This window comes from Aegilops tauschii, chromosome 6 (genome assembly GCF_002575655.3).
Source record: "Aegilops tauschii subsp. strangulata cultivar AL8/78 chromosome 6, Aet v6.0, whole genome shotgun sequence".
In the NCBI taxonomy this organism is placed as follows: domain Eukaryota; kingdom Viridiplantae; phylum Streptophyta; class Magnoliopsida; order Poales; family Poaceae; genus Aegilops; species Aegilops tauschii.
The window spans coordinates 329,655,175-329,678,742 of record NC_053040.3 but is presented as its reverse complement, the minus strand read 5'-3'; the positions used below and the strand labels follow the sequence as shown (position 1 = coordinate 329,678,742).

The 23,568-nt window shown below is 46.0% G+C and overlaps 1 protein-coding gene across 9 annotated transcripts; it reads left to right on the top strand.

Annotated features, from left to right (window-relative positions):
• Nucleotides 1-15,570: 15,570 nt before the first annotated feature.
• Nucleotides 15,571-21,435, top strand: LOC109766483 (uncharacterized). Of its 9 annotated transcripts, none has more exons than XM_020325258.4 (10): nucleotides 15,571-16,248; nucleotides 17,112-17,142; nucleotides 17,318-17,708; nucleotides 18,112-18,211; nucleotides 19,142-19,210; nucleotides 19,417-19,507; nucleotides 20,076-20,164; nucleotides 20,276-20,337; nucleotides 20,421-20,517; nucleotides 20,958-21,435. In XM_020325258.4, exons 3-10 carry the CDS (start codon nucleotides 17,407-17,409, stop codon nucleotides 21,009-21,011), a joined length of 864 nt encoding a protein of 287 aa, XP_020180847.1. In that variant the 5' UTR covers nucleotides 15,571-16,248; nucleotides 17,112-17,142; nucleotides 17,318-17,406; the 3' UTR covers nucleotides 21,012-21,435. The 9 variants fall into 9 exon arrangements, with proteins under 9 accessions (XP_020180847.1, XP_073357630.1, XP_020180852.1 ...); XM_073501529.1 differs by having other exon boundaries at nucleotides 15,596-16,248; nucleotides 19,429-19,507; XM_073501530.1 differs by having other exon boundaries at nucleotides 15,958-16,248; nucleotides 17,112-17,173; nucleotides 19,429-19,507.
• Nucleotides 21,436-23,568: the final 2,133 nt, after the last annotated feature.

Here is a 23,568-nt window from a genome sequence, read left to right as displayed (position 1 = left end):
TTGATCACGGAGAGCTTGTACATCAACACCATAGCCTCTCCGATGATGTGTGAGTAGTTTACCTCAGACCTTCGGGTCCATAGTTATTAGCTAGATGGCTTCTTCTCTCTCTTTGGATCTCAATACAAAGTTCTCCTTGATCTTCTTGGAGATCTATTCGATGTAATCTTATTTTGCGGTGTGTTTGTCGAGATCCGATGAATTGTGGGTTTATGATCAAGTTTATCTATGAACAATATTTGAATCTCCTCTGAATTCTTTTATGTATGATTGGTTATCTTTGCAAGTCTCTTCAAATTATCAGTTTGGTTTGGCCTACTAGATTGCTCTTTCTTGCAATGGGAGAAGTGCTTAGCTTTGGGTTCAATCTTGTGGTGTCCTTTCCCAGTGACAGCAGGGGCAGCAAGGCACGTATTGTATTGTTGCCATCGAGGATAAAAAGATGGGGTTTATATCATATTGCATGAGTTTATTCCTCTACATCATGTCATCTTGCTTAAAGCATTACTCTGTTCTTATGAACTTAATACTCTAGATGCATGATGGATAGCGGTCGATGTGTGGAGTAATAGTAGTAGATGCAGAATCATTTCGGTCTACTTGTCGCAGACGTGATGCCTATATACATGATCATACCTAGATATTCTCATAACTATGCTTAATTCTATCAATTGCTCGACAGTAATTCGTTTACCCACCGTAATACTTATGCTATCTTGAGAGAAGCCACTAGTGAAACCTATGGCCCCCGGGTCTATTTTCCATCATATTAATCTCCCGTCAACAAGCTATTTCTGGCGCGGTTTATCTTTGCATTATTTACTTTTACTCTTTATCATAAAAATACCAAAAATATTATCTTATCATATCTATCAGATCTCACTCTCGTAAGTGACCGTGAAGGGATTGACAACCCCTTTATCGCGTTGGTTGCAAGGTTCTTATTTGTTTGTGTAGGTGCGTGGGACTCGCGCGTGGTCTCCTACTGGATTGATACCTTGGTTCTCAGAAACTGAGGGAAATACTTACGCTACTTTACTGCATCACCCTTTCCTCTTCAAGGGAAAACCAACGCAGTGCTCAGGAGGTAGCAGATTACACTACACACGGTTTGCGAAAGCGAAATGTCTGCGATAGACATGGAGATTAGACATGTTTCTAGGATCCACTATGTGTGCGATCAATCTCCACTGCACACACGATCAACCAAGAAAAAACGTGTGCGATTAACAACAGCATCGCACACAGTTCTTTCTTATTAAATGTTTGCGATAGTCACCTTATCACACACGCTTTGAAAGTACGGACTGTTTGTGTTGTTGTGCGCATCGCAAACGTTTGGTCATAGAAGAACGCGTGCGATAGGTACTTCTTGGATTAACTGTGTGGGATGTACATACTAACGGAAACATATTCCTTGGATTGACTGTGTGGAATGTACATACAAATGGAAACGTTTAGCGGGGACTGACTATGCGGGATGTACTTACGACCGGAAACGATTTCGCCTGTATAATTATATTTTTAGCACTAATGTACGTATAACCGTATTTGAGCACTCGTCGGTCGCACACAACCTCATTTTGCCGAGCGTGTGTGCCAGGAGGGCATATCCCTGATGGTTTCTGGGTTGTGTGGGAAGGACCCCCCTATCGCGGTCACTATCGGTGTCAAAACTGGCGGATCTCGGGTAGGGGGTCCCGAACTGTGTGTCTAAGGTCGATGGTAACAGGAGACGGGGACACGATGTTTACCCAGGTTCGGGCCCTCTCTGTGGAGGTAATACCCTACCCTACTTACTGCTTGATTGATCTTGATGAATATGAGTATTACAAGAATTGATCTACCTCAAGATCGTAATGGCTGAAACCCTAGAAGTCTAGCCTGTATGACTATGATTATAATTCTTCGCCTCTACAGACTAAGCCCTCCGGTTTATATAGGCACCGGAGGGGACTAGGGTTATACAAAGTCGGTTACAGAGAAAGGAATCTTCATATCTGGACGCCAAGCTTGCCTTCCGTGCCAAGGAGAGTCCCATCCGGACACGGGTGAGAGTCTTCGGTCTTGTATCTTCACAGCCCATCAGTCCGGCCCATCTCCAACAGGCCGGACGCCCGAGGACCCCTTAATCCAGGACTCCCTCAGTAGCCCCCGAACCAGGCTTTCAATGATGATGTGTTCGGCGCGCAGATTGTCTTCGGCATTGCAAGGCGGGTTCCTCCTCCGATGACTTCAAAGGACTGTATTTGGCCTTCCATTTAATGTCGTTCCCATCGGCTTCTGTGCATCCATAGCTTCAGCTTCCACGTGTCGAGGGAATACGAGAGGTTAGGGTATGTTTTGCATATAACACCCCGGCCATGTAAGAAGAGCGTCTATTTAAAGGGATTGGATCTCAGATCCATTCCACATCACACGAAAAATCCTCAGAGCTTGCTAGAAAAAACCACTCCAACATGGCTAGCGCTCCCAGCTCTTCCTCCCGTCCCCATGGCCCAGAAAAGGGCGATTGGGGGAGATGTTCATATCCCACGGTCAGCTGGTGAAGCTGCAAACACAGGGATCCCCCCCCCCCCCCCCCCCGCGGAAATAGTCCCTGTTCCAGCAGGATTGACTTCCTTCAACGACGGGGCTCAGGCCGAGAATTTCCCCAATCCATCCAGGGGGAGCGAGTGTGTTTCGTCCCCTATTTGCTAAGAGGCGTCAGATTTCCAATCCATCCGTTCCTCCCAGGGCTGCTGGAGTATTATGGCCTTCAACTGCACAACTTCACTCCTGCCTCCATCCTGCACATTGCAGGTTACGTCGCTCTTTGCGAGCTATTTCTAGGGTGTGGGGCCCATTTTGAATTGTGGAGGAAGCTATTCTACCTCGTCCCTCGCAACCAAGATGGATCAATATTCGAAGTGGGCGGAGCCGAGATATGGCGTATCGCCGAGACCGGATACCTGTCCGGCACACCGAAGAAGGCATCCGAAGAGTGGCCCTCCGAATGGTTCTATATCGAGGATGTCGCCCTTCCTGACCCAGTTTGAATGGGTCTTCCCGAATTCACAAGTGTTCCGTTGAAGAGACGCCACGGCTGGCGTCCTCGGAGCCTCGAGGAGGAAGATAGTGCGAAAGTCCGTCAACTGATGAGCAAGATAAAGACGCTTGCCCAGTCCGGATTATCAATAGTCGAGGTAATGGCGACTTCCATAGTGCGAGGGGTGCAGCCACTCCAATACAGAGGGCTTCCCATGTGGCACTATAATGGAGAAGATGACGCCTCTCGCTGCAGTCGGAAGGGTTCGGACACCCCCGCCGCTTTGGCAAAAATATTGGCCGAGCTGTTCAAAGGGGAGGAAGAGGAATTTATTCGTATCAAGCGCAAAGATGGATTCTCCATGTACAATCCCCCTAGCTGGGTGAGTTCCAACCCCGCTGCTCTACTCATTCTACTCCCCGAGTCAATTTTAATGAATATTGACCTGTCCATTTGTAAGAGAAATGGCGAAAGATCACCGAGGGGCTATACAGCCCCGCCCCACAGCCAGAGGATCACAATCGGGACCTTGATCCCGGATTCGAAGAGGATCCAGACATATTCGTGGTGCTCGAGGATGGGGTGTTCTACCAGGCGAGCTATGGCGATACGGAAGTGGCCATCACCGCCGACTATCCCGGTCTTGTCCCTGCCTCACACATAAGTAATCAGGAGACATCTCCTCCAAAAGAGCCTCCTCTTTCTGCCTCACCCACCGCACTGTCTCGTGCTCCAAAGGGGAGGCGTTCGGCACACCATGTCGCACCAGAGGCCACTCCGAAGAGAGCGGCACCCACGCCGGGCAAGGCTTCGAAGAGGAAGGCAAACGAAGGCCCGACCGAGCCTTCATCGAAGAGGTATGGTTTCGTAAATATGCCCCCTGGCAGTCACATCCAACTGTGACACTTTCCGCTTGTGCCTTCTCAGGAAAAGCGTTCGCCGGACTATGTTCGGGGATACTGCCGGTCATACTCCCAACAGCCAGGTTCCAGACCCTGCCAAAAAGACAAGGGCAGATACGGGAGTGATGCCGGATTGTTCTTTGGCCGAGGATTTGGATGATGTATCCTTCACCAACTCAGAAGTAGAAAGCGCCTTGGGTCATCGGTGTCGGAGGGCCGTTCTTCGCGACCCTGGTTTTACAAAAGAGGCATTCGATGGCTTCAGCTCGACGGATGCATAAATCCGAGCTGCTCAAGACGGGCTTACGAGAGCCGTGGACCAGCATTTGAAAGATATGCGGGTAAGTTTATATTATACCAATTTGATAGTTATATACCAGTAGCCCCCGAGACTTGAAGCAGGTGATACAACTGATTTAAGGATCATTGTACAACCAGGTGCTTACGGAGAAGAATAGCCTGTTGTCTCAGGAACTAGAAAAGTATCAGACCCAGCTAACTGCTGCTAACGCCGAACTGGAGAAATCCAAGAAGGCGTCACCTGGTAATGTTCCCCTCCATCGAGAAAACATAATTATATACCAACAATGCTAACACTGTTGCTCATCTCATGATAGGATCATCAGATCAACTGCAGGAGCAACTGAAAGCCGCTCAAGGGGGGAACAAGAAGCCAAAAGACTACTAGCCGCGGGCGAGCATGTGCTGACACGAGTCAGGGAGGAGAAAAACAAGCTCCAGGATTCCAATACCTAGCTGGGCGAAGAACTGAAAGATGTACGGGCCCAGCTGGCTGACTCCGTGAAGGAAAATAAGAGGCTTCAAGGCGGCATATTTAGTATGTGGTCAAACTTACCTCCATGTAATTCGGAGAGAAAAGGGACTGACAGATTTATGTCTGTAGGTATGCTGACTGGCCGTCCCGAAGAGGAGGTGTCCGGATTCTCGGGTGAACTGCTAGAAGAGCTGTCGCAAGTGCACGAGCAAGCTCGGCAGGCGATGCGAAGTGTTGCCAAGGCTTTATGGCCATCCGCCTCCCCTCCAGGAAGAATGGAGGAGCTTATACAGCTATTCAGGGGAGCGCGGCAGCGTTTCCGGTTATGGAAGATATCGGCCTGCCGGGAAGGTGCACGAGAAGCCTGGGCCATGGTGAAAACACGGTATACCAAGCTTGATCCGAATCATATGGCTCGGGTCGGACCTCTAGGGTCAGATGGAAAAGAAATTCCCATTAATTTGGTATATGACCAAGTCGAAGTAGCCGCCAAATATTCCCAACAGGATTGTGAGTTAGACAGCCTGTTAGACGGTATAGAGGAGGAAATTTTTGAGTCCAAGTGACTACGTACTTTCCTTGACATATTTGTCCCTAGCCGGATTGTAAAACGATTTCCATGGCAGACCTTTTCGTTTCGACCTCTGGACCCGAAGGTGCGGAGTGTATCCGAATACCTGAGCAGCAAACATAGACCGGGGTATGCATGGAAACTAGGCGTAGGGGTCATAGTTGCTTGAACAGACAAGTTGTATCCAGCTAGCTATGTTATATTACAATGTGATTGTAAAAAACATCTTCCAGAGAGAATAGTTCCATTAAGGGTTCCTTTCCCTGGGTGTACATGCGTTAATGTGCATGTCCGAACTGTGATTGCAGAAATCGCAGTGCTCGTAACATCAGGGGGTTTAAATGGGATGAATGCAAAAACATCTTTAGTCCGCCGACTGAATATTCCCTTAAGAACGCTAGCTTTCGGCTTCACCTAGTCTGAGGTACACATCCGGATGACCCGGCAGTAACAATCGCAGAGGTGCTCCTTTTATGCCCTAGCCGAACTAACGGGAACATAGGGCATAAGCACAGGAGCCAGGCAACCCAGCTTGGCCAAAATCTAAGTCATATCGATGCATATAATGGCGAAGAAAAGGTACATATGAGGAAAACACACATATGTGATGAGCTTGATGCTTGGAAAATAACAATAATAAGCTTCTGTCCATGAAGCCCCCAGGTATAATGGACGTACATATTTGAGGATGTGTATGTCCCGGGTGCATGGTGTAGCCGCGCGACAGCTTTAAGGCTAGAAAAAAAAAAGAAAGACCGAAAAGAGAGGAAAAAATGATTGAAACAATAGGGAGAAGGAGACGAACAAAGAGTTCGGCGCTAGGCATAGAATCTTTGGAGTCTGGCCGCGTTCCAGGGGTTCGGCTCTAGGCGATTGTCTGAGGCATCATGCAGGCGGTACGCTCCAACAGTGAGAACTTCGTCAATGATGAAGGGACCCTCCCACTTGGGCTTGAGTTTGTCCTTTTTCTTCTCCGGCAAGCGTAGAATGAGTTCGCCAACATTATAAGTCTTGGCCAGTACTTCTCTGCTTTGATATCTGCGGGCCTGTTGTTGATAAAATGCGGAACGGGCTTTTGCAACGTCGCGCTCCTCCTCCAGGGCATCTAGGTTGTCCTGCCGATCAAGCTCGGCCTCTCTCTCTTCGTACATGCGCACTCGAGGTGAGTCATGAATAATGTCGCAGGGTAACACTGCCTCCGTGCCGTACACCATGAAGAAAGGTGTATATCCAGTGGTGCGGTTGGGTGTGGTCCGCAGCCCCCAAAGTACGGAGTCGAGCTCCTCAACCCAGTGCTTGTCTGATTCTTTCAAAGACCGCACTAGTCTGGGTTTGATGCCGCTCATAATAAGACCAATGGCCCGTTCGACTTGACCGTTTGTTTGCAGGTGATAGACGGAGGCGTAATCGAGCTTAATGCCTAGATTAGCACACCAGGTTTTTACCTCATCGGCTGTGAAGTTGGAGCCGTTATCGGTGATGATGCTGTGTGGAACACCATAACGGTGCACCACACCGGATATGAATTCTATCACTGGTCCGGCCTCGGCCATTTTAACTGGTTTGGCCTCTATCCACTTAGTGAACTTGTCCACCATGACCAGCAGATATTTTTTCTTATGGCTTCCTCCTTTAAGGGGTCCGACCATATCAAGCCCCCAGACCGCGAAAGGCCAAGTGATGGGGTTTGTTTGTAGAGCAGTGGGTGGCATATGGCTTTGGTTGGCGAAAAGCTGGCATCCGACGCAACGTTGGACAAGGTCCTGTGCATCTGCTCGGGCCGTTGGCCAATAAAAACCTGTACGGAAGGCCTTGCTAACAAGGTCCTGAGCCGCGGCGTGGTGACCGCCGAGACCGGCATGAATTTCAGCCAAGAGCTGCCGCCCCTCTTCCTCGGAGATACATCTTTGAAGTACTTCGATAGCGCTTTTCTTGTAGAGTTCTCCGTCGTGAACCTTGTAGGCCTTCGAACGACGGACAATGCGGCGAGCCCCATTCTGATCCTCAGGGAGTTCTCGCCTATTAAGGTAGGCCAAGAAGGGTTCGGTCCATGGGGCAATAGCTGCCATGATGAGATGGGCCGACGGTGTTATTTCGGTGGCTGAGCCCCCGATGATATCGGTGTGTTCGGAATCTGGGGTTGTAGTCGGATCCGGACTGGTGTTGCCGCTCTCCCCTTGCCACACCACGGACGGCCTAAAAAACCTTTCCAGAAAGATGTTAGGTGGGACGGGGTCGCGCTTGGCGCTGATGCGAGCAAGGACGTCCGCCGCTTGATTACTTTCTCGAGCCACATGATGAAACTCGAGCCCCTCGAACCGAGCCGACATTTTTAGGACGGCGTTACGATAAGCCGCCATCTTCGGATCTTTGGCATCGAAATCTCCATTTATTTGAGATATTGCGAGGTTTGAGTCCCCTAGCACTTCCGGGCGTTGTATGCCCATGGAGATGGCCATCCAAAGTCCATGTAATAAGGCCTCATATTCGGCGGCATTGTTGGAGTCTGTGTATAATATTTGGAGTATGTACTGAACTACGTCTCCAGTGGGGGACATTAATACAACGCCCGCCCCTAACCCCGCCAACATTTTGGAACCATCGAAGTACATAACCCAGTTGGAATACGTGTCGTACTCTTTAGGGAGTTCGACCTTTGTCCATTCGGCGATGAAGTCAGCCAGTACTTGGGATTTAATGGCTCAGCGCGGTTTGTATGTTATGTCGAATGGAAGGAGCTCAATGGCCCACTTAGCAATCCGGCCCATGGCATCGCGGTTGTTTATTATGTCGTTGAGTGGTACCTCGGAATCCACCGTAATCGAGCACTCTTGAAAGTAGTGTCGCAGCTTCCGGGATGCCATGAAGACCGCGTATGCTAGTTTTGGTAATGAGGGTATTGGGATTTGCACGGTGTGAGGACAGTGGATACGTAGTATACTGGTTTCTGGAGCGGGAATTTGTGTCCGTCCTGCTCTCGCTCAACGACGAGCACGGCACTCACCACTTGGTGCGTTGCCGATATGTATAATAACATGGGTTCGCCGACGTTTGGCGCGGCCAGGATTGGGTTGCTCACTAAAAGGGCCTTTATTTCCTCCAGTCCGGCCGTTGCCGCATCCGTCCACTCGAAGTGGTCGGTGCGTCGGAGAAGGCGGTAGAGTGGCAATGCTTTTTCTCCCAATCTGGAGATAAAGCGGCTTAAAGCTGCCACGCATCCCGCAAGTTTTTGGACCTGTTTAAGGTCTGTTGGCGTAGCCAATTGTGACAAAGCTTGGATTTTGGCTGGATTTGCCTCAATTCCTCTATTGGAAACGATGAAGCCCAGCAGTTTTCCGGCAGGGACGCCGAAAACACATTTTTCCGGATTGAGCTTGATGTCGTATGTACGGAGGTTGTCAAATGTGACACGTAAATCGTCTATCAGTGACTCGACGTGCCTGGTTTTGATGACGACGTCATCCACATATGCTTCAACTGTCTTGCCGATCTGTTTCTCCAGGCATGTTTGAATCATGCATTGGTAGGTGGCGCCAGCGTTTTTTAGCCCGAAAGGCATAGTGTTGAAGCAGAAAGGCCCATATGGGGTAATGAATGCCGTTGCGGCTTGGTCGGACTCCTTCATCTTGATTTGATGGTATCCGGAGTATGCATCGAGGAAACACAGTGAGTCGTGTCCTGCAGTCGCATCAATAATCTGATCGATGCGAGGGAGGGGGAAGGGATCCTTAGCGCAGGCCTTGTTGAGGTCTTTGAAATCGACGCATAGGCGCTAGGATTTATCCTTCTTTGGTACCATCACCAGGTTTGCTAGCTAGTCCGGGTGTTTTATTTCTCTGATGAATCCGGCCTCGAGTAACTTGGCTAGCTCCTCCCCCATGGCTTGTCGTTTGGGTTCGGAAAAACGCCGCAGTCTTTGCTTGACCAGTTTATGTCCCTTTAATATATTGAGGCTGTGTTCGGCCAATCTGCGTGGGATTCCTGGCATATCAGAAGGGTGCCAGGCGAATATGTGCCAGTTCTCACGCAGGAACTCTCGTAGTGCGGCGTCGACCGTTGGGTCGAGTTGTGCTCCGATGGATGCTGTTTTCTTGGGATCCGTCGGGTGGACTTGAAATTTGACTATTTCATCTGCTGGTTTAAAGGAGGTGGATTTGGGTCGTTTGTCCAGGATTACGTCATCCCTATCCACAGTAGAGCGCAGCGCGGTTAGCTCTTCGGCCACGAGTATTTCAGACAATGCCTCGAGGGCCAGGGATGCGGTTTTATTTTCGGCGCGGAGTGCTATGTCCGGATCACTGGCAAGAGTGATGATACCATTTGGCCCGGGCATCTTGAGCTTCATGTACCCGTAATGAGGTATAGCTTGGAAGCGTGTAAATGCGTCTCGCCCCAGTAAGGCGTGATATCCCCTGTTGAAAGGAGCCACTTGGAAGGTCATCTCTTCGGACCGATAATTCTCCGGTGTGCCGAATACCACGTCGAGCGTGATTTTTCCCGCGCATCGCGCCTCCCGACTAGGAATGATTCCCCGGAAGGTCGTGCTACTTTGCTCGATGCGGCTCCTGTCAATTTCCATTTTGTTGAGCGTATCCTCGTAGATGAGGTTTAATCCGCTGCCGCCGTCCATGAGCACTTTGGTGAGCCGGAATCCATCCACAATTGGATTAAGGATCAAGGCGGCTGGTGCCCAGACTGTCCGGAATTTTGGTTCGTCACTGGCATTGAAAGTTATGGACGTGTCGTTCCAAGGGTTTATTGCTACGACTTGGCAGACTTCGGCGAAGTTGCGGAAAGCCCTTTTACGCTGATTGTTTGAAGCGAAAGTCTCGATGACTGTTAATACGCTGGGGTCGTCATCTTCCGGGGGGTGTTGCACTGGTGTATTTTTGGTGAGGATATCCTCGCCGCTTTTGGCCACTTGCCGGAGTATCCAACATGCTCTAAGGCTGTGGGTTGGTATGGTGTCCGGCGTTGCATGTATTTTGCATGGCCTATCGAGCCATCCTTCCAGAACGATTCCGCGCCCCGTGGTGTGCTTAAATTTCTTTACTATTGGATCTGGTGCGCCGCGAGGGTGCACCCTTTTTGCGCGGACGAAGGGTTGAGTGGAAACCGGTGGTTCCCAGAGAGCTGCCTGAGTTTTCCAGGCGCTTTCCATTGCGCAGTACTTTTGTACGATGGTTGCCAAGTCAGCGAAGTGTAATACGCGACGGCGATTGATGGCTTTGAGGAGTCCTTCGTCCATGCAATTATTGCAGAATGCTAAGATCGCGTCTTCGTCGCGGCAATCTTTAATCTTGTCTTTGCCCAGGAGGAATCTAGCCCAAAAGTGATGGACTGTTTCCTGAGACTGCTGTCGTATGTTCGTGAGATCGCGTCTATCTGGGTGGGTGGGTGGCTTTAAATCCGAACCCTGACCCAATTTGGAATCCAGAGTTTGAAGAATTCCCGAACTTAATAGCTTGGGCTTCGGGATATTAACCGATTTTTCAGGCCCGTCGTCCAATTCTAGGTTCGGAGGGCGGGCTATGTCTTTCCGAAGGCAGGTGTCCGGCTCTTCGAACTCGGAAATCCGAACACAGTTCGTCCTCAATATAGAGGAAGAGTTGTCGTCTTGCTCCTCAACTACCGCTATCTGGTGGGTGATCGGCGGAGATTTAATTTCTCTCTGGTCGGGTTTAAGCCCAATCCGATCATAGTCTATGGAGACCCCCAGGGCGGCGATGCGATCTAGGAGCTCGTTCAAAGACGATAACTCAGCCGGATCCATCTGCTTAGAGTATTCGGAGCTAACACGGAGGTGGTTTCGATGACCCGAGAAGTCATCGTTGGCTTAATGGCCGTAGGGGCGGTCATGGCGAAGCCGCCCAGCCGGAGGGTTTGTCCTGAGGTCAGGGCACCTCCGGCGGTGATACTGTCCTTGATAACAAGGCGAGCCATCGATCCTGTCTTCGACGTCACAGCGGAACTCTCAATGAAAGCACCAATGTCGGTGTCAAAATCGGCGGATCTCGGGTAGGGGTCCCGAACTGTGTGTCTAAGGTCGATGGTAACAGGAGACGGGGGACACGATGTTTACCCAGGTTCGGGCCCTCTCTATGGAGGTAATACCCTACTTCCTGCTTGATTGATCTTGATGAATATGAGTATTACAAGAGTTGATCTACCTCGAGATCGTAATGGCTGAAACCCTAGGAGTCTAGCCTGTATGACTATGATTATGATTCTTCGCCTCTATGGACTAAGCCCTCCGATTTATATAGGCACCGGAGGGGACTAGGGTTATACAAAGTCGGTTACAGAGAAAGGAATCTTCATATCAGGACGCCAAGCTTGCCTTCCACACCAAGGAGAGTCCCATCCGGACACGGGTGGGAGTCTTCGGTCTTGTATCTTCACAGCCCATCAGTCCGGCCCATGTCCAATAGGCCGGACGCCCGAGGACCCCTTAATCCAGGACTCCCTCAGTCACTCACTTGGCGACGGTTCCGAACGCCGTCGCAGAAAGAGGTTAAAAAACGTTTGTATAGCACCTCGCTGTACCAGTGCTACAACAACAACTACAACTTCAAACTATATAACAACAACCAGAAGTTAAAGGCACTACAAGTTCACTAATTTATTATAACAACAAAGCAAATGATCACTCCTCAACAGACATCTCCTTGGTCTTCCTCAACTTCTCCTTTGTACCCTCTACTTCTTTCGGGACATCTACAATCATGTACTCCAACTTATTTTTCTGATCCTTTAGCTTATCCCTATTTTTGTCCACTGACAGCCTCATCACCTTGTGTATATTTGTGATTGAAGCATCATCAAGCTTCTTCTTGTCCAACACTGCCTTCACATTAAGGAAATTCAAACCTACTGCCCCCTCCTTCTCACCTTTGAACATTCTGAGCTCAACCTCTAATTCCCTCCCCTCTCCTGCAATCTTGAGTTTTCTTCAACACTAACAAGGTTATCTTTAACATTATCTCTTTTCTGCTGCTCATACATCTCCCATAGCTCAGCTAGGCACATTCTCAAAGAATTTTGTCACTCGTTGTCAACCCATGCCACATAGCCACATTTTATTCTTTCCTACCTAATCAACATGCATGATATTAAATAAAGCCTTGCATTTATTTAATTACTAAGCTCACTCGAGCAAAACTTACATTTTTTAACATAGCTCAGTTACGGCTCATTAATTTATTCATAAAGCACTTGCATTTACTAAAACGGCATAACACACTTCTTGCTCATTAAGCTCACTTTAGCAACAGAGAAATCTGCATTTACTGAAACAACACACCACTACAATGGTTTAGCTGAGCTAAAATTCACTCACATCGTCTGCACTTCCTAGAAATTTCCTTTCAGTGTCAACTGACTTAAAACCCACGAGCATCCTTCAAGGAGCCTCGTGGTGGCATAGTGCAGGGAGATCTTTTGCTCACCCACTCCAATCCTTGTAGTAGACAGTACCGGGCATGTAACGCACCAATCAAATCCACTCAATAGAGCTCAGCTATAAAATGCCCAAACCACTCAAACGCTAACCCCAATCACATGAGACACATGACACACCTCGCTTGTGATCGGATCGTCAGAGTGGCCTCTTCCTCATCCTAGGACACCATGGGGTGAGGTGGGCACTTCCCGGGGAGCTAGCGTCGATAATGGTGACATCAGAGCTGCTTTCTCCCTCACTGGCAAAGTCAAGCGACAAGACATGAGCTTTGAGAGGGTGGGGGGGGGGGGGGCGACATGCAAGGGTTGATTGATCCCTCCTTAATGATATGCCTTGTGTTACAGGTTAATTTGTATGAAATGTTAGGGGTGTCATTGCGCGTTGGCGGTACATTCTCGCAACGATAGTGGTTGTTCAATGGTCCAGGGACCATGATATAATTTTTATTATGTTTGAGGTGCTTTTGTACTACCGATGAACCTTCACAATAGATTTGTGTCTTTTTTTGCGAAACAGATTTGTGTCTTTAAAATATGTGTCATTGGTAACGACGCCAACTTCTGATTAGTTGGTGGGGAATTTTTGCATCGTCCTGCCAAGTTTTTTTATGACAGTACATCGTCCTTGCATTTTTTTGAAGTTCCCGTCCTGCCAAATTTATTGATGACGGTTTCACTATTTGTGAGTTTGTCTCAGCATGATATATATCTCTATCTCTACACTACTTAAAAAGAACGTAAGGTCTTCATTTCATCTTTCTTCTCACCACCGCTTCGTCCAACCTTTCATGTATATGACAATCAATCACCTCAATTTACTTACCTTCTGAACTAATTTCACTTTAGTTTACTTACCAAACTTCTAATAAAAATATAAGGTAATTTATGATCAGAATTTATGAATATTTATTTACAAAATCGCATTATTATTGACAGTTACTAAATCACAAGCTAACGTATTAGAATATTTATGTCTATTGCAACGCATGGGCATTGTTCTAGTCCACATAAACATTAACAACCTCTATACACTTCGTACGTTTGATCGCTCATGGCTCTTCTTTCGGCCTATCTTTTTCCTCGAGTCAAAACTCAAAACTTAGGATATGAGTTGTTCAGTCGACCGTCCACGGATATCTTTGTGCCGGTAAACAATGAATTCTTCCGTACCTTGACAGACAAAATGCTGGTAAACGGGTTGCCTGCTTGACACCTTGCATGGGCGACGCGTGGCCGTGCGCGTCAGCGGGACAGCGATCGAGCCCTGCACCGCACATGTAAACGTTCACGCGGACTGGACCCATTCCTCGCTGGCACTAGCAGTAGCAGTCGTCCGGTGCTAAGCTGCTTCGGCGACATTTGAAATCTCGTCTACAGCTGACTATAGAAACAACATAGAAAGACGTATGTGCCGTACCGTCATGGCGGGCGGCAAATTAACACGGGAATATTGGTTGCGTACGTGCGGATGAGAATGATTGAACCAACTTACGAGTAGTAACGAAATGGTTAAGTGCTGAAAGATGGAGCCAATAGAAGGTCTTGCACGTTTCTACCTGAGTTATTATACTATCAAGCCTTGTGGTTCATGAGCTTGCTATTTTATGTACTTGAGCACATCCAGATGTCCGAGGGAGCACCAATACTGCATCCAGAACGAACGTAGGTAAGCAAGCATATATACATAGTCAACACGATTTGGTTTATTATATCAAGAGAAGCCAATGTCGTTGCCATTCACATCGAAGTCTTGTGTCCGAAGTCAGGCTGAAGTGTTTTCCCGGCTACTCCAATTATCTTTCTTTTCTGAAAGATAGTTTCCCATAAACAAATATAGGATTTCGCTGCAAATTAGTGTTAGATTTTTTAGCATGGCAAATCAAACGGTTTTTGTGGCAAGTTATGTTGTCGCGACGATGACAATTTCTTTTAGCCAGAATTTGTCGTGCTTGCTAATGAAAATTTGCTACCCTTACGACAACATAATTTTTCATAAAAATATTCGGTTTGCCATCCTTAAAAATATGACGTCAGATTTTAACATTCCCGAAAATATAATAATAATATATTTATCTACATCACCTTATTATGCTATCTTGTGCTCGGAGAATAATTAGAATCGTGAGGGAGTACACAATAATGTTGGTTTGGTCTCGGTCAATTGATGAGAAGTCATGACATCTCAAGACACGTTGCTGGAACGTAATTGGTTAAGAACAAGTCCCCTTTCATCGCAAAAAGAAAAAAAAACAAGTCTCCTTAATTAGAACAGGCATTCCTTTAATCGCTTAAAACTACTGTAGCAGTTAACCGTCTTGGTCACGAAATATGAGAGGATACTTCGCAGGATCGACACGTACGGAACCACACATCCACGTCTCCAGGTAGGACCGGCGACGCACCAACTCACTCGCCTAGGATGCATGAGGATAAGGATTAAGGAGGATCAGAAGAAGAAAAGATAGTTTTACTGTATCACGTTTGTCTTATTTACTAGTCTTGTATCATATTTTGATCATGATTTTAATTAATAAAATATAAGTAAGCATAGCAAAAAGCAATACCATTGAAAAATAAATTTAAAAATGAATCCAATAATATACTTTTTATAATATACATGGTAAAATTTTGACGATGAGGACTAATAAACTCAGACGAAGATAGCACTATTAGTAATATTTACGGGCCAGGCCAGACCAGTTGACTAGCCACCAGAACATAAAATAAAAATGGAAGAAAAAGTATACACTACTCTACTGGTATGAGTTACTAGTACCAAATGCATGCACACAATTGGCACAAGCAAGGCAGCGACCACTGACCAGCAAAGAAAAGAAAAGCAAAGCAAAGCAGACGCCAGATTCTTTCTTTCCTCGCGAGGAAAAGCGAAGAGAGACAAAAGCAGAGGCCCAGCCAGAGAGAGGAGAAGAAGAAGAGAGTAGCCTCAATAATTGTTTGGGCATCGGGAATCCCAGCTCCGCATCCATCTCCTAGCTAGCGCTGAATTCCAAGAGATCTCACCCCTCTCTCTCCTCCCTCTCCCCCGTCCTTCTTCCTCCCCTCTCTCCTCCGTTTTGGTGGCGGGGTGGTGCAAGTTGGTTGCAGTGGAGTTGGCACAGGGCGTTGCCTTTTTGGGCGCACAACAAACACATAGGCAGGAGGAGGAGGAGGAGGAGGAGGAGGAGGAGGAGGCTTGTGCTTCTCTCGCCTCGCCTTTGCGGGGCCGCCGCTTTTGGGCCTCCTCCTTCCCATTGGAGCGTACAAAGCTGGGCGGCACCATTTAAAGGAAGAGCAGCAGGAGGGGGAGGAGATCGAGCCAAACCCTCGCCAAAGAAAGGAACAAGAGCAGTGAGAGCGCACCACCACCATCACTAGTGCTACTACACTGCACTCCGTCCCAGCCAGCCAGAGGAGGATCGCGTCGCGCCGCTGTTCCTTCTGCCCTGCCCTATCGCCGCGGGGCTCCCTCCCTACCGGCCGTGAGGACCGACGGGCGATCCCAAGGTCGGAGGTGCGTTCCTTGACTTGCCCGCCTGCTCACGCTCTCGTCTGCGGATTCCGTAGGACCGGATCGCGGGTGGTTTCTGTTCTTTCTTTCTTGATCTGGTACGTCGCGCGCCAGCGCCAGTAGGAGGATTCTGACTTGTGATGGGGGTCGGCCGGCGTGCCCTTCGATGTGGAAAGCGAGTCCTCGGTTGGGTTGGGTTGGGTGGGTGGGGTGCTCGGCACGTTTGTGCGCGGCCGCCGCCTTTCCTGCAATCATCGTTGATTGATTTGCTTTCTTCCTTTTCAAACAAGTCTTTCTCTCTCTATTGCTGCTGCTTCTCTTCTCTTCTCTTCTCCACTGCCAGAGCAGATTAGCGTTCGCGATTCTATCCTTCCTCCAGTCCTGCCACCAACCTGGAGTTCGTCTTCTCTTTTTTTTCTTCGACCCTGTTATCGCTGTACGGATTCACTTTGATTATTATGTCTGCGTCTGAGTTAGTAAATTGCCCACTTGTTTGCTTTTGTAGAGCCCTGGCAGAAACGACCTCACGCTTTCTAACAAAAATTTGAACTTTGGCCATGCATTCTTTCATTCTTTGTCATCGTCACACCAATTTTTTGTACATGCTGCTTAAATATATTAAGAGCATAATACTTGAGCTGAGCTTCAATTCAAAATAGATGACTGATTGTTCAGTGCTACTCCCCAGGCTGTTAGCTTCCTTTTTTTGTGCGGTTAGCAGCTGAAAGTTTTTTTCCTTGTTGTACTAACTACCATTCCAAGCGCAAAGTTTTTTTATTGCATTATTAGTTTAACTTTCATGTAGTTTTGTGTGCTATTATGCAGAAGCAATAATAATAAGATTGCTCCCTTCATGTTTTCTGCAGAAAGTGTAGCCTGCAAGCTTCTCAAATCTGGGTACTGTTTGTAGAGGAGTGGCCTTTTTTCAGTAAAGCTTTGGACATTATCTTGTAGTTTGGATGGCATCCATGGTTACTCTCATGTGTTTGTGGAGCCCTGGATGCCGAGCTCACCATTGATGCGCAACTGTGGAGATGTAACTTGTGCTACACCATTTGTCCCCTCATTGCAGACGAAAGTTGGGTAGCAAAATCAAGCGTTCTTCCGTAGCTTGGTCAAGTGTTTGTGAGGCTCAAGCCGGAGCATCAAATTTTGTCTGGCATGCAGATGTCAACAGATCCTAACCACTACGGCGTATTTCCGCATTCATTCTTCGGCCAACATGTGGTTTCATTTCAGACGAGTGCAATTACCAATGGGCCGGGAGCCATGTCGGTCTGCCTGGACACTTCCAGTGGGATAAATGGTAATCTGGCAATGTTGAACACTACACCTTCGACGATTGTATCCACTGCTTCACCCAACATGATTCCTGATTCTAGCCAGAGCCTAAAGTATGGAGGTCCAATGGCTGTGGAGTGGTCATACCCTGAGTTACAGATGCTTAATGACGGCCTCCATAAGTATGTTTTCTGCTACTATGTATAATTACTGAATTTTATCACATCAATGAGAAAGAGAGCATTTTATCACACGTATATGCCGAGTTAATTCATATAGTTTAACATTAAGATAGAATACACCTGGCAATTGACACCTGGATCAGAATAACGAGTGTTTATTATGTTAGTGCGTCAAGATAAATATTTGTTTATTTCATGATTAAGATGGATACTTCATTTCTGCTGGAGAATAATGGCATGAGTGTTTTCAGAAGCATACACTTTCTTTTATCTTTCAGACAAAGGACTTTACTTTCTTTATAATCTTGTTGCAATGAGTTGTGTTTTTGCACTTCAATTTTTCTAGTAAATAGTGACTTTGCCAATTATGTATAATTGTGTGCACTGGTGATGAAATTGTCAGGTATGCAAGTGAACCGGGAATCATGAAGTATATCAAGATAGCAGCAATGTTGCCAGAGAAGACAGTAAGAGATGTGGCCATGAGATGCCAGTGGATGGCGGTTAGTACCCGATTCATCTAATCTATTCTGAAACATCTAGATCACACTTTTTCTGTCAGATCCACCTAATGTCGGTTGACCCTTATTTAAAACTTTGAAATGCAAAAAAGCATGCAAGATGTTTATCCATTCTCTACATTATATTTTCGAGGTAAAGGAATATGTGCTCCTGTAACAACTTATGGATGGGGACTAACAGTGGCTTATACTTTAATGGCTGTCAGAATGATGTCACTATAATTCCACTCAACCAGTGCCGCATATATGAAAGTAGATCATGCATAGATACACTTATTTGTCGACATCGATATACATACTATAGTGGTCTATTATGGACGATAAAGTTAGTGTGCTCTGAGCTGGTCCTCCCAAGTATCCCTTTGTGCTGTTGTCCCGCAGATTTACATTTGTATTTATCTAGTAGTGTGTACTAGAAAAATATTTGTAGGGATGCAAAGGCTCTGCTTTTGACACTGTTAGCAATGGTTGTGTCTCTACTAATATCGTCAACAGGATATCCAATGAAAAGCTGATCATCTCGTGTTTCATGACAAAAGCATGCATATCTGTTAGAAGTGTATAATATACTTGGTCAGTTAGCACAACTGATACAGTTTCTCATAAGCTGAGTTGATCAATGACCAGTATTGAGCCATGGCAAGCTGAGAATAGTTTGCATGAAAAAAAAAATGATCGCTGGCTTGTCTTTTCCTAAAATTATATTAAAAAAATTGTAGAGCGCTCAAGAAATCGTTTCAAGTAGTGTTGAAAAGAGGTAACAGAAGCAGAATATTGGGGTTGAGCTTTGTCTTCAGTAATTATGTGCCTATTAAACAAGTATCTTTTTCAGAGTAAACATGTAATCATGTAAAGCATATGATGTTTCCCTTTTCCATTCTTTACAATACTAATAATGTGCTGCTTATACAGGAAAAACAAAATACAAGACGACGGAAGACTGAAGAACACAATGTTGGAAGAAAGATTAAAGATAGAAAGGTATCAATCATTTGCCTTTTCATATGATATGCCTCAGAATAGTCTTTCTAGGAAGCAACTTCTGCTCTGACTCCTCAGAAGCATGCACTAAATTTGGAATTTTTTGTGAAAAGGGAAGTTGGTTCTGTTTGTCAAATATATTTCCCTTGCAAAAGTGAAGTTGAAAAGTGTTTTTTTTTGTCTCTTTTTGCCTGGTGCTCATCAAGGCTGTATCTCAGGACAAAATGGTGGAGGCGTCATTGTGGACTAACAATCGTTCTGTTCCAACAGACACCAGAGGTTCTTCTGTTACGACAGGTAATAACAGTCGATAACTGATCTGTATATGGAGGTTGGTAGGTCACTTGTGTAGATAATCTGTGATTGATTATACCATCATTTTACCCCTTTCTTGCGATTATCATGTTTCACTGCCTGTGTAATAAAAAGTTTGAAGTATTCCAAGTAACTTAGGGATTTGGGAGAAATAATCCATGCATATTTTGCAAAGAATGAATGATTCAAGACATTTTGAATAGCTTTTCGTATTCCTATGCTTTGTGAGTTAGGGTGTTTCCTAGCTTGTAATGATGGATAACAATATTAGCCTTTTACTAAGCTCTGATGCAATTCCTAGCTTTGGACTCCTTCGATAGTTACTTTGGTGCTAAACTTTTGCTGGAACTACTTAATACCATTAACACACAGACTCAAGTACTTGTTTTCCCTGTGTATATGAAAACTGTACACATGTTTAAATGAACTAGAACTTACCAGCTCTCAGTACAAGCATATGCAGTTATACCCAGGTCCTATTTTCTAATGACCAGGTTTCTACATTTTGCTCTGCAGCCTCTGACATCTTTCTGTTTTTGCGGGAATGCAGCCTCTGACATCGACCGTGCAATGCTTAATGTATTGGAAGAAAATGCTCGACTTCTCAATCAAATAGAAGCAAATATTTTGACATCACAGGTTGGCATTTTGTATGTATGGTAGGAGTAATATTGTTATTTCCCCATGATTTCTTGTGCACGGGAGCTTTGGTTGTGCAGGAGTTAAATTCATTTTAATAATTCCTTTCAGGCTCAGAACAACATTGATCTTTTCCATCGCACAAGAAGTAACATCAATAATCTTCTACAAAGGTACAAGTCACTATAAAAGATACAGATTTAGAGATATGTCATTGGTACCCATGCAATTCTAATGTGATGCTCTCAATGAACAGCATGAGCCAAATACCTGGAATAATGAGCAAGATGCCTAGGTTGCCTATTTCAGTGGATGAAAAGCTTTGCAGTTATCTGCTCCCGGGTGTTAATTTGGTAAATGCTCTTCTGCTTTGACCTGCATGGTGGGAACGATCAGTGTTCTAGCGCTGTTCAGATTGTTAAGTTTGAGCAATCAATATCTTAGCCTCTGATGTACAATCATGAATCTAAATACCTATGTGAAAAATCTAGTGTACTGTTAGATTAAAATACTTATCCGAAGTTGCCAATTGACACTGGCCTTGTACACTGGAAAAAAAAAAGCACTCGCTACTGAGAATAATTTGCTTGGCTGCTGATACTAGCTTCTATTACCAATCCCGTACTCCAAACTAATTAATGTAGAGTACAAAGTTAATCAAAGTGTCTTTTGATGAAAAACATGTATAAGTAGAAGAATAACCTTTTTTTTGCTATTTTAATATTCTCTTGACTAGCACCAGATTGTATACTGGAATGGCCACTCTTGATGTCCTTATTGTGTGCATTTGAAGGCCCAAGTTCTTAGCAGCAGCTACCTGAAAGAGGAGCCAAGAGGAAACTGGTGAGCCATTGCAAAGGTGGCTCCTCATTTTTCAGCAATAGATGAAAGGTTTGGAGAGCTCTTTGCCCCGTGTCTGCGTGGAGAAGCAAGAGATGCAAGAAACATCCATCTTTTCCTACGTAATATCCGGAGAGCCACACTGCGGTGTGTGCCTTCAAACACGGCGTCAAATGTGCTCTCTCTGCAAGTCTATATATAATATTAGTCATTGAAAATAGGGAGGGTTTTCGCAATTGCAGTTTTCCTCATCTTGTTGCACATATTGTTTGGTTTTCTCCCCTGGTCCAGCTTTTGCTCCAGTCCAAGTGATCATCTTAACAAGTAGTGTAGCATAGAAACTTGATACAAATAATTAGCAGGAAAATGCCCTTTTGTCACTTGCAAGGTAACCCTTCTGTGTGTAATGCAAAGCTCTCACTTCACTGTAATCTCTCTTCACTGGACGTGCCGAGTATGATCAACACAACACAAATCTCATCAAATCAAGAACGTTGGTAGATAAAGCTCATTGAGTGACCATTCCCCATGTTATGACTAGAAGAGGACTCAAACCCCTTAGTTTTTCATGCTCGGAGTTCTGACACGGTTGCTATTTTATCATTGTGGCTCTTCATGCCATTTCAGTTCAAAAAATTACATGACATGTATACAGCCGGACTGCTGTGGTGCAGATCTTGGGTTTTTCCTCTCCTTTTTTGGTCCTTCTTATACTGTTTGGCTAAGCTGATTCAAGTCATTGTATACTGGCTTCCGAAAAATGAATCTGATATCTGATATAAGGCAAAATTTTCAAGTACTTTGATTGATCAATCATATCGTTCATAGTGAGACTTTTCTGCAGAGAGAAAAGACTGGAAAAGCATCTCATATCCGATATTCATCAAGAAAAACTACAGACGCTACAAAGCAAAGACAATATGACACAAAAATCTGGTCGACTTCTTTTGGTTACTAGTAAGATGCCCGTGCTAAGCTACGGGGTAAGAAATGATTAGTAGAATATTATTTACTTCAGTTATAATCAAGAGACCCATACGTCGCAACGGGCGCGCCCGCCTCGCCCACCCGGCCACTCTCCCGCGCTCGGCCGCGCCCGCCGTGCTCACCTAACAGGGTTGATGCAATAGCGCCCGGTGCTGCTGTGGTTGAGGTTGCCAGTCGCGTGGTTGAGGGAGTGCCGGAGGCCTCGACGCCTAGCGTTGCTACTTGTGGGCGACGTGGGTGGGGAAAAGAGAAAAAGAAGACTAGAGAGAGGTGGGAGGTGGGTGGGTGTGTGACAGGTGGGCCAGGCCGCACATGCAGAGGGACACATTCGGATAACAGAGACACAAAAACGTTCGGTTTCTGTCCGCTTTAGACCCAAATCACGAGCAAGTTTGATAAAAAATGGGGTCAAACATATACAAAATGGATGATATGAGGTCTACGATTGGGCCATCGTTTTTATCCGTTGGACGCAAGACAAATGGGTCGTGCATTAGCCGCGTAACAACCTAAAATGCCTGCAGTCCATGCAGTTGTATTGTTCGCCCCAGCTTAAGAACCTGCTCCGCGCAACCCAATGGTTTTTTTTTCGAAAAGGGGGATCGCTCCGGCCTCTGCATCAGAGTGATGCATACGGCCATCTTATTGACGAAATAAAAGGTTCCAACAAGGTTCCAAAGTCTCCGACTGAAAAGTAGTAAAAAGACAGCTCACACAGAGCTAAAGAGGCTAGAAACACAGACTAGCCAAGATAAGACGCCACAACCGGCTGGCTAAAAATAGATAGGTAAACTAATTGCCTATCCTATTACATGACCGCCATCCAAACCGGTTGAAGATATCCCGAGCTACCATCTCCCAGCGGATAGATCCAGTAACCAAATGCTCCCTGGCCTCCATCGGAGTGAGTAGCGACCATGAACGGATCACAGCCGTGGCTCGGAAAATAACCTGCAAAAAGTGAATACGTGATGTTCTGTTAAAAACCAAATCATTTCTGCAAGTCCAGATAGTCCACAACAAAGCGCAAACTCCAACACGAATATGTCTCGCTAAGTCAGGCTCAATCCCAGTGAGCCATGTCCCAAATAACGTAGTGACAGAATTCGGTGGAGTAATATTAAAGGCAATGTGAACCGTCCGCCAAAGGACTCTGGCAAACGGGCAATCAAAAAAGAGATGTTTGATCGTCTCGTCCCGATCACAGAAGCTACACCTCGTAGGTCCAGTCCAATTACGCTTAAGCAAGTTATCCTTGGTTAAAATAACCTGTTTATGGACAAACCACATAAACACTTTTATTTTCAAAGGAACTTTGACAGTCCAAACATGCTTGGAGGTAGGAATGGAGCTCGAATTAATTACATCAATATACATTGATTTAACCGTGAATACTCCAGACCTAGTCAGTTTCCAGCGTAATTCATCAGGTTGTTGCGAAAGATGTACATCCATTAGTCTCCGAACTAGACGGAGCCAATCTTCCCAACGATTGCCCACTAACGACCGTCTGAACTGAATATTAAGGGGGATAGATTAAAACACCGTAGCAACGAACACCTCACGTTGTTGAACAA

Bases quoted from the DNA above. Each gene is read 5' to 3' on its own strand.
- LOC109766483 (XM_020325258.4), top strand. From the start codon at position 17,407: ATGCAGATGTCAACAGATCCTAACCACTACGGCGTATTTCCGCATTCA. The intron at 18,212-19,141 runs GTTAGTACCCGA...CTGCTTATACAG, and splicing joins TGAGATGCCAGTGGATGGCG to GAAAAACAAAATACAAGACG. The intron at 20,338-20,420 runs GTACAAGTCACT...CTCAATGAACAG, and splicing joins ATCAATAATCTTCTACAAAG to CATGAGCCAAATACCTGGAA.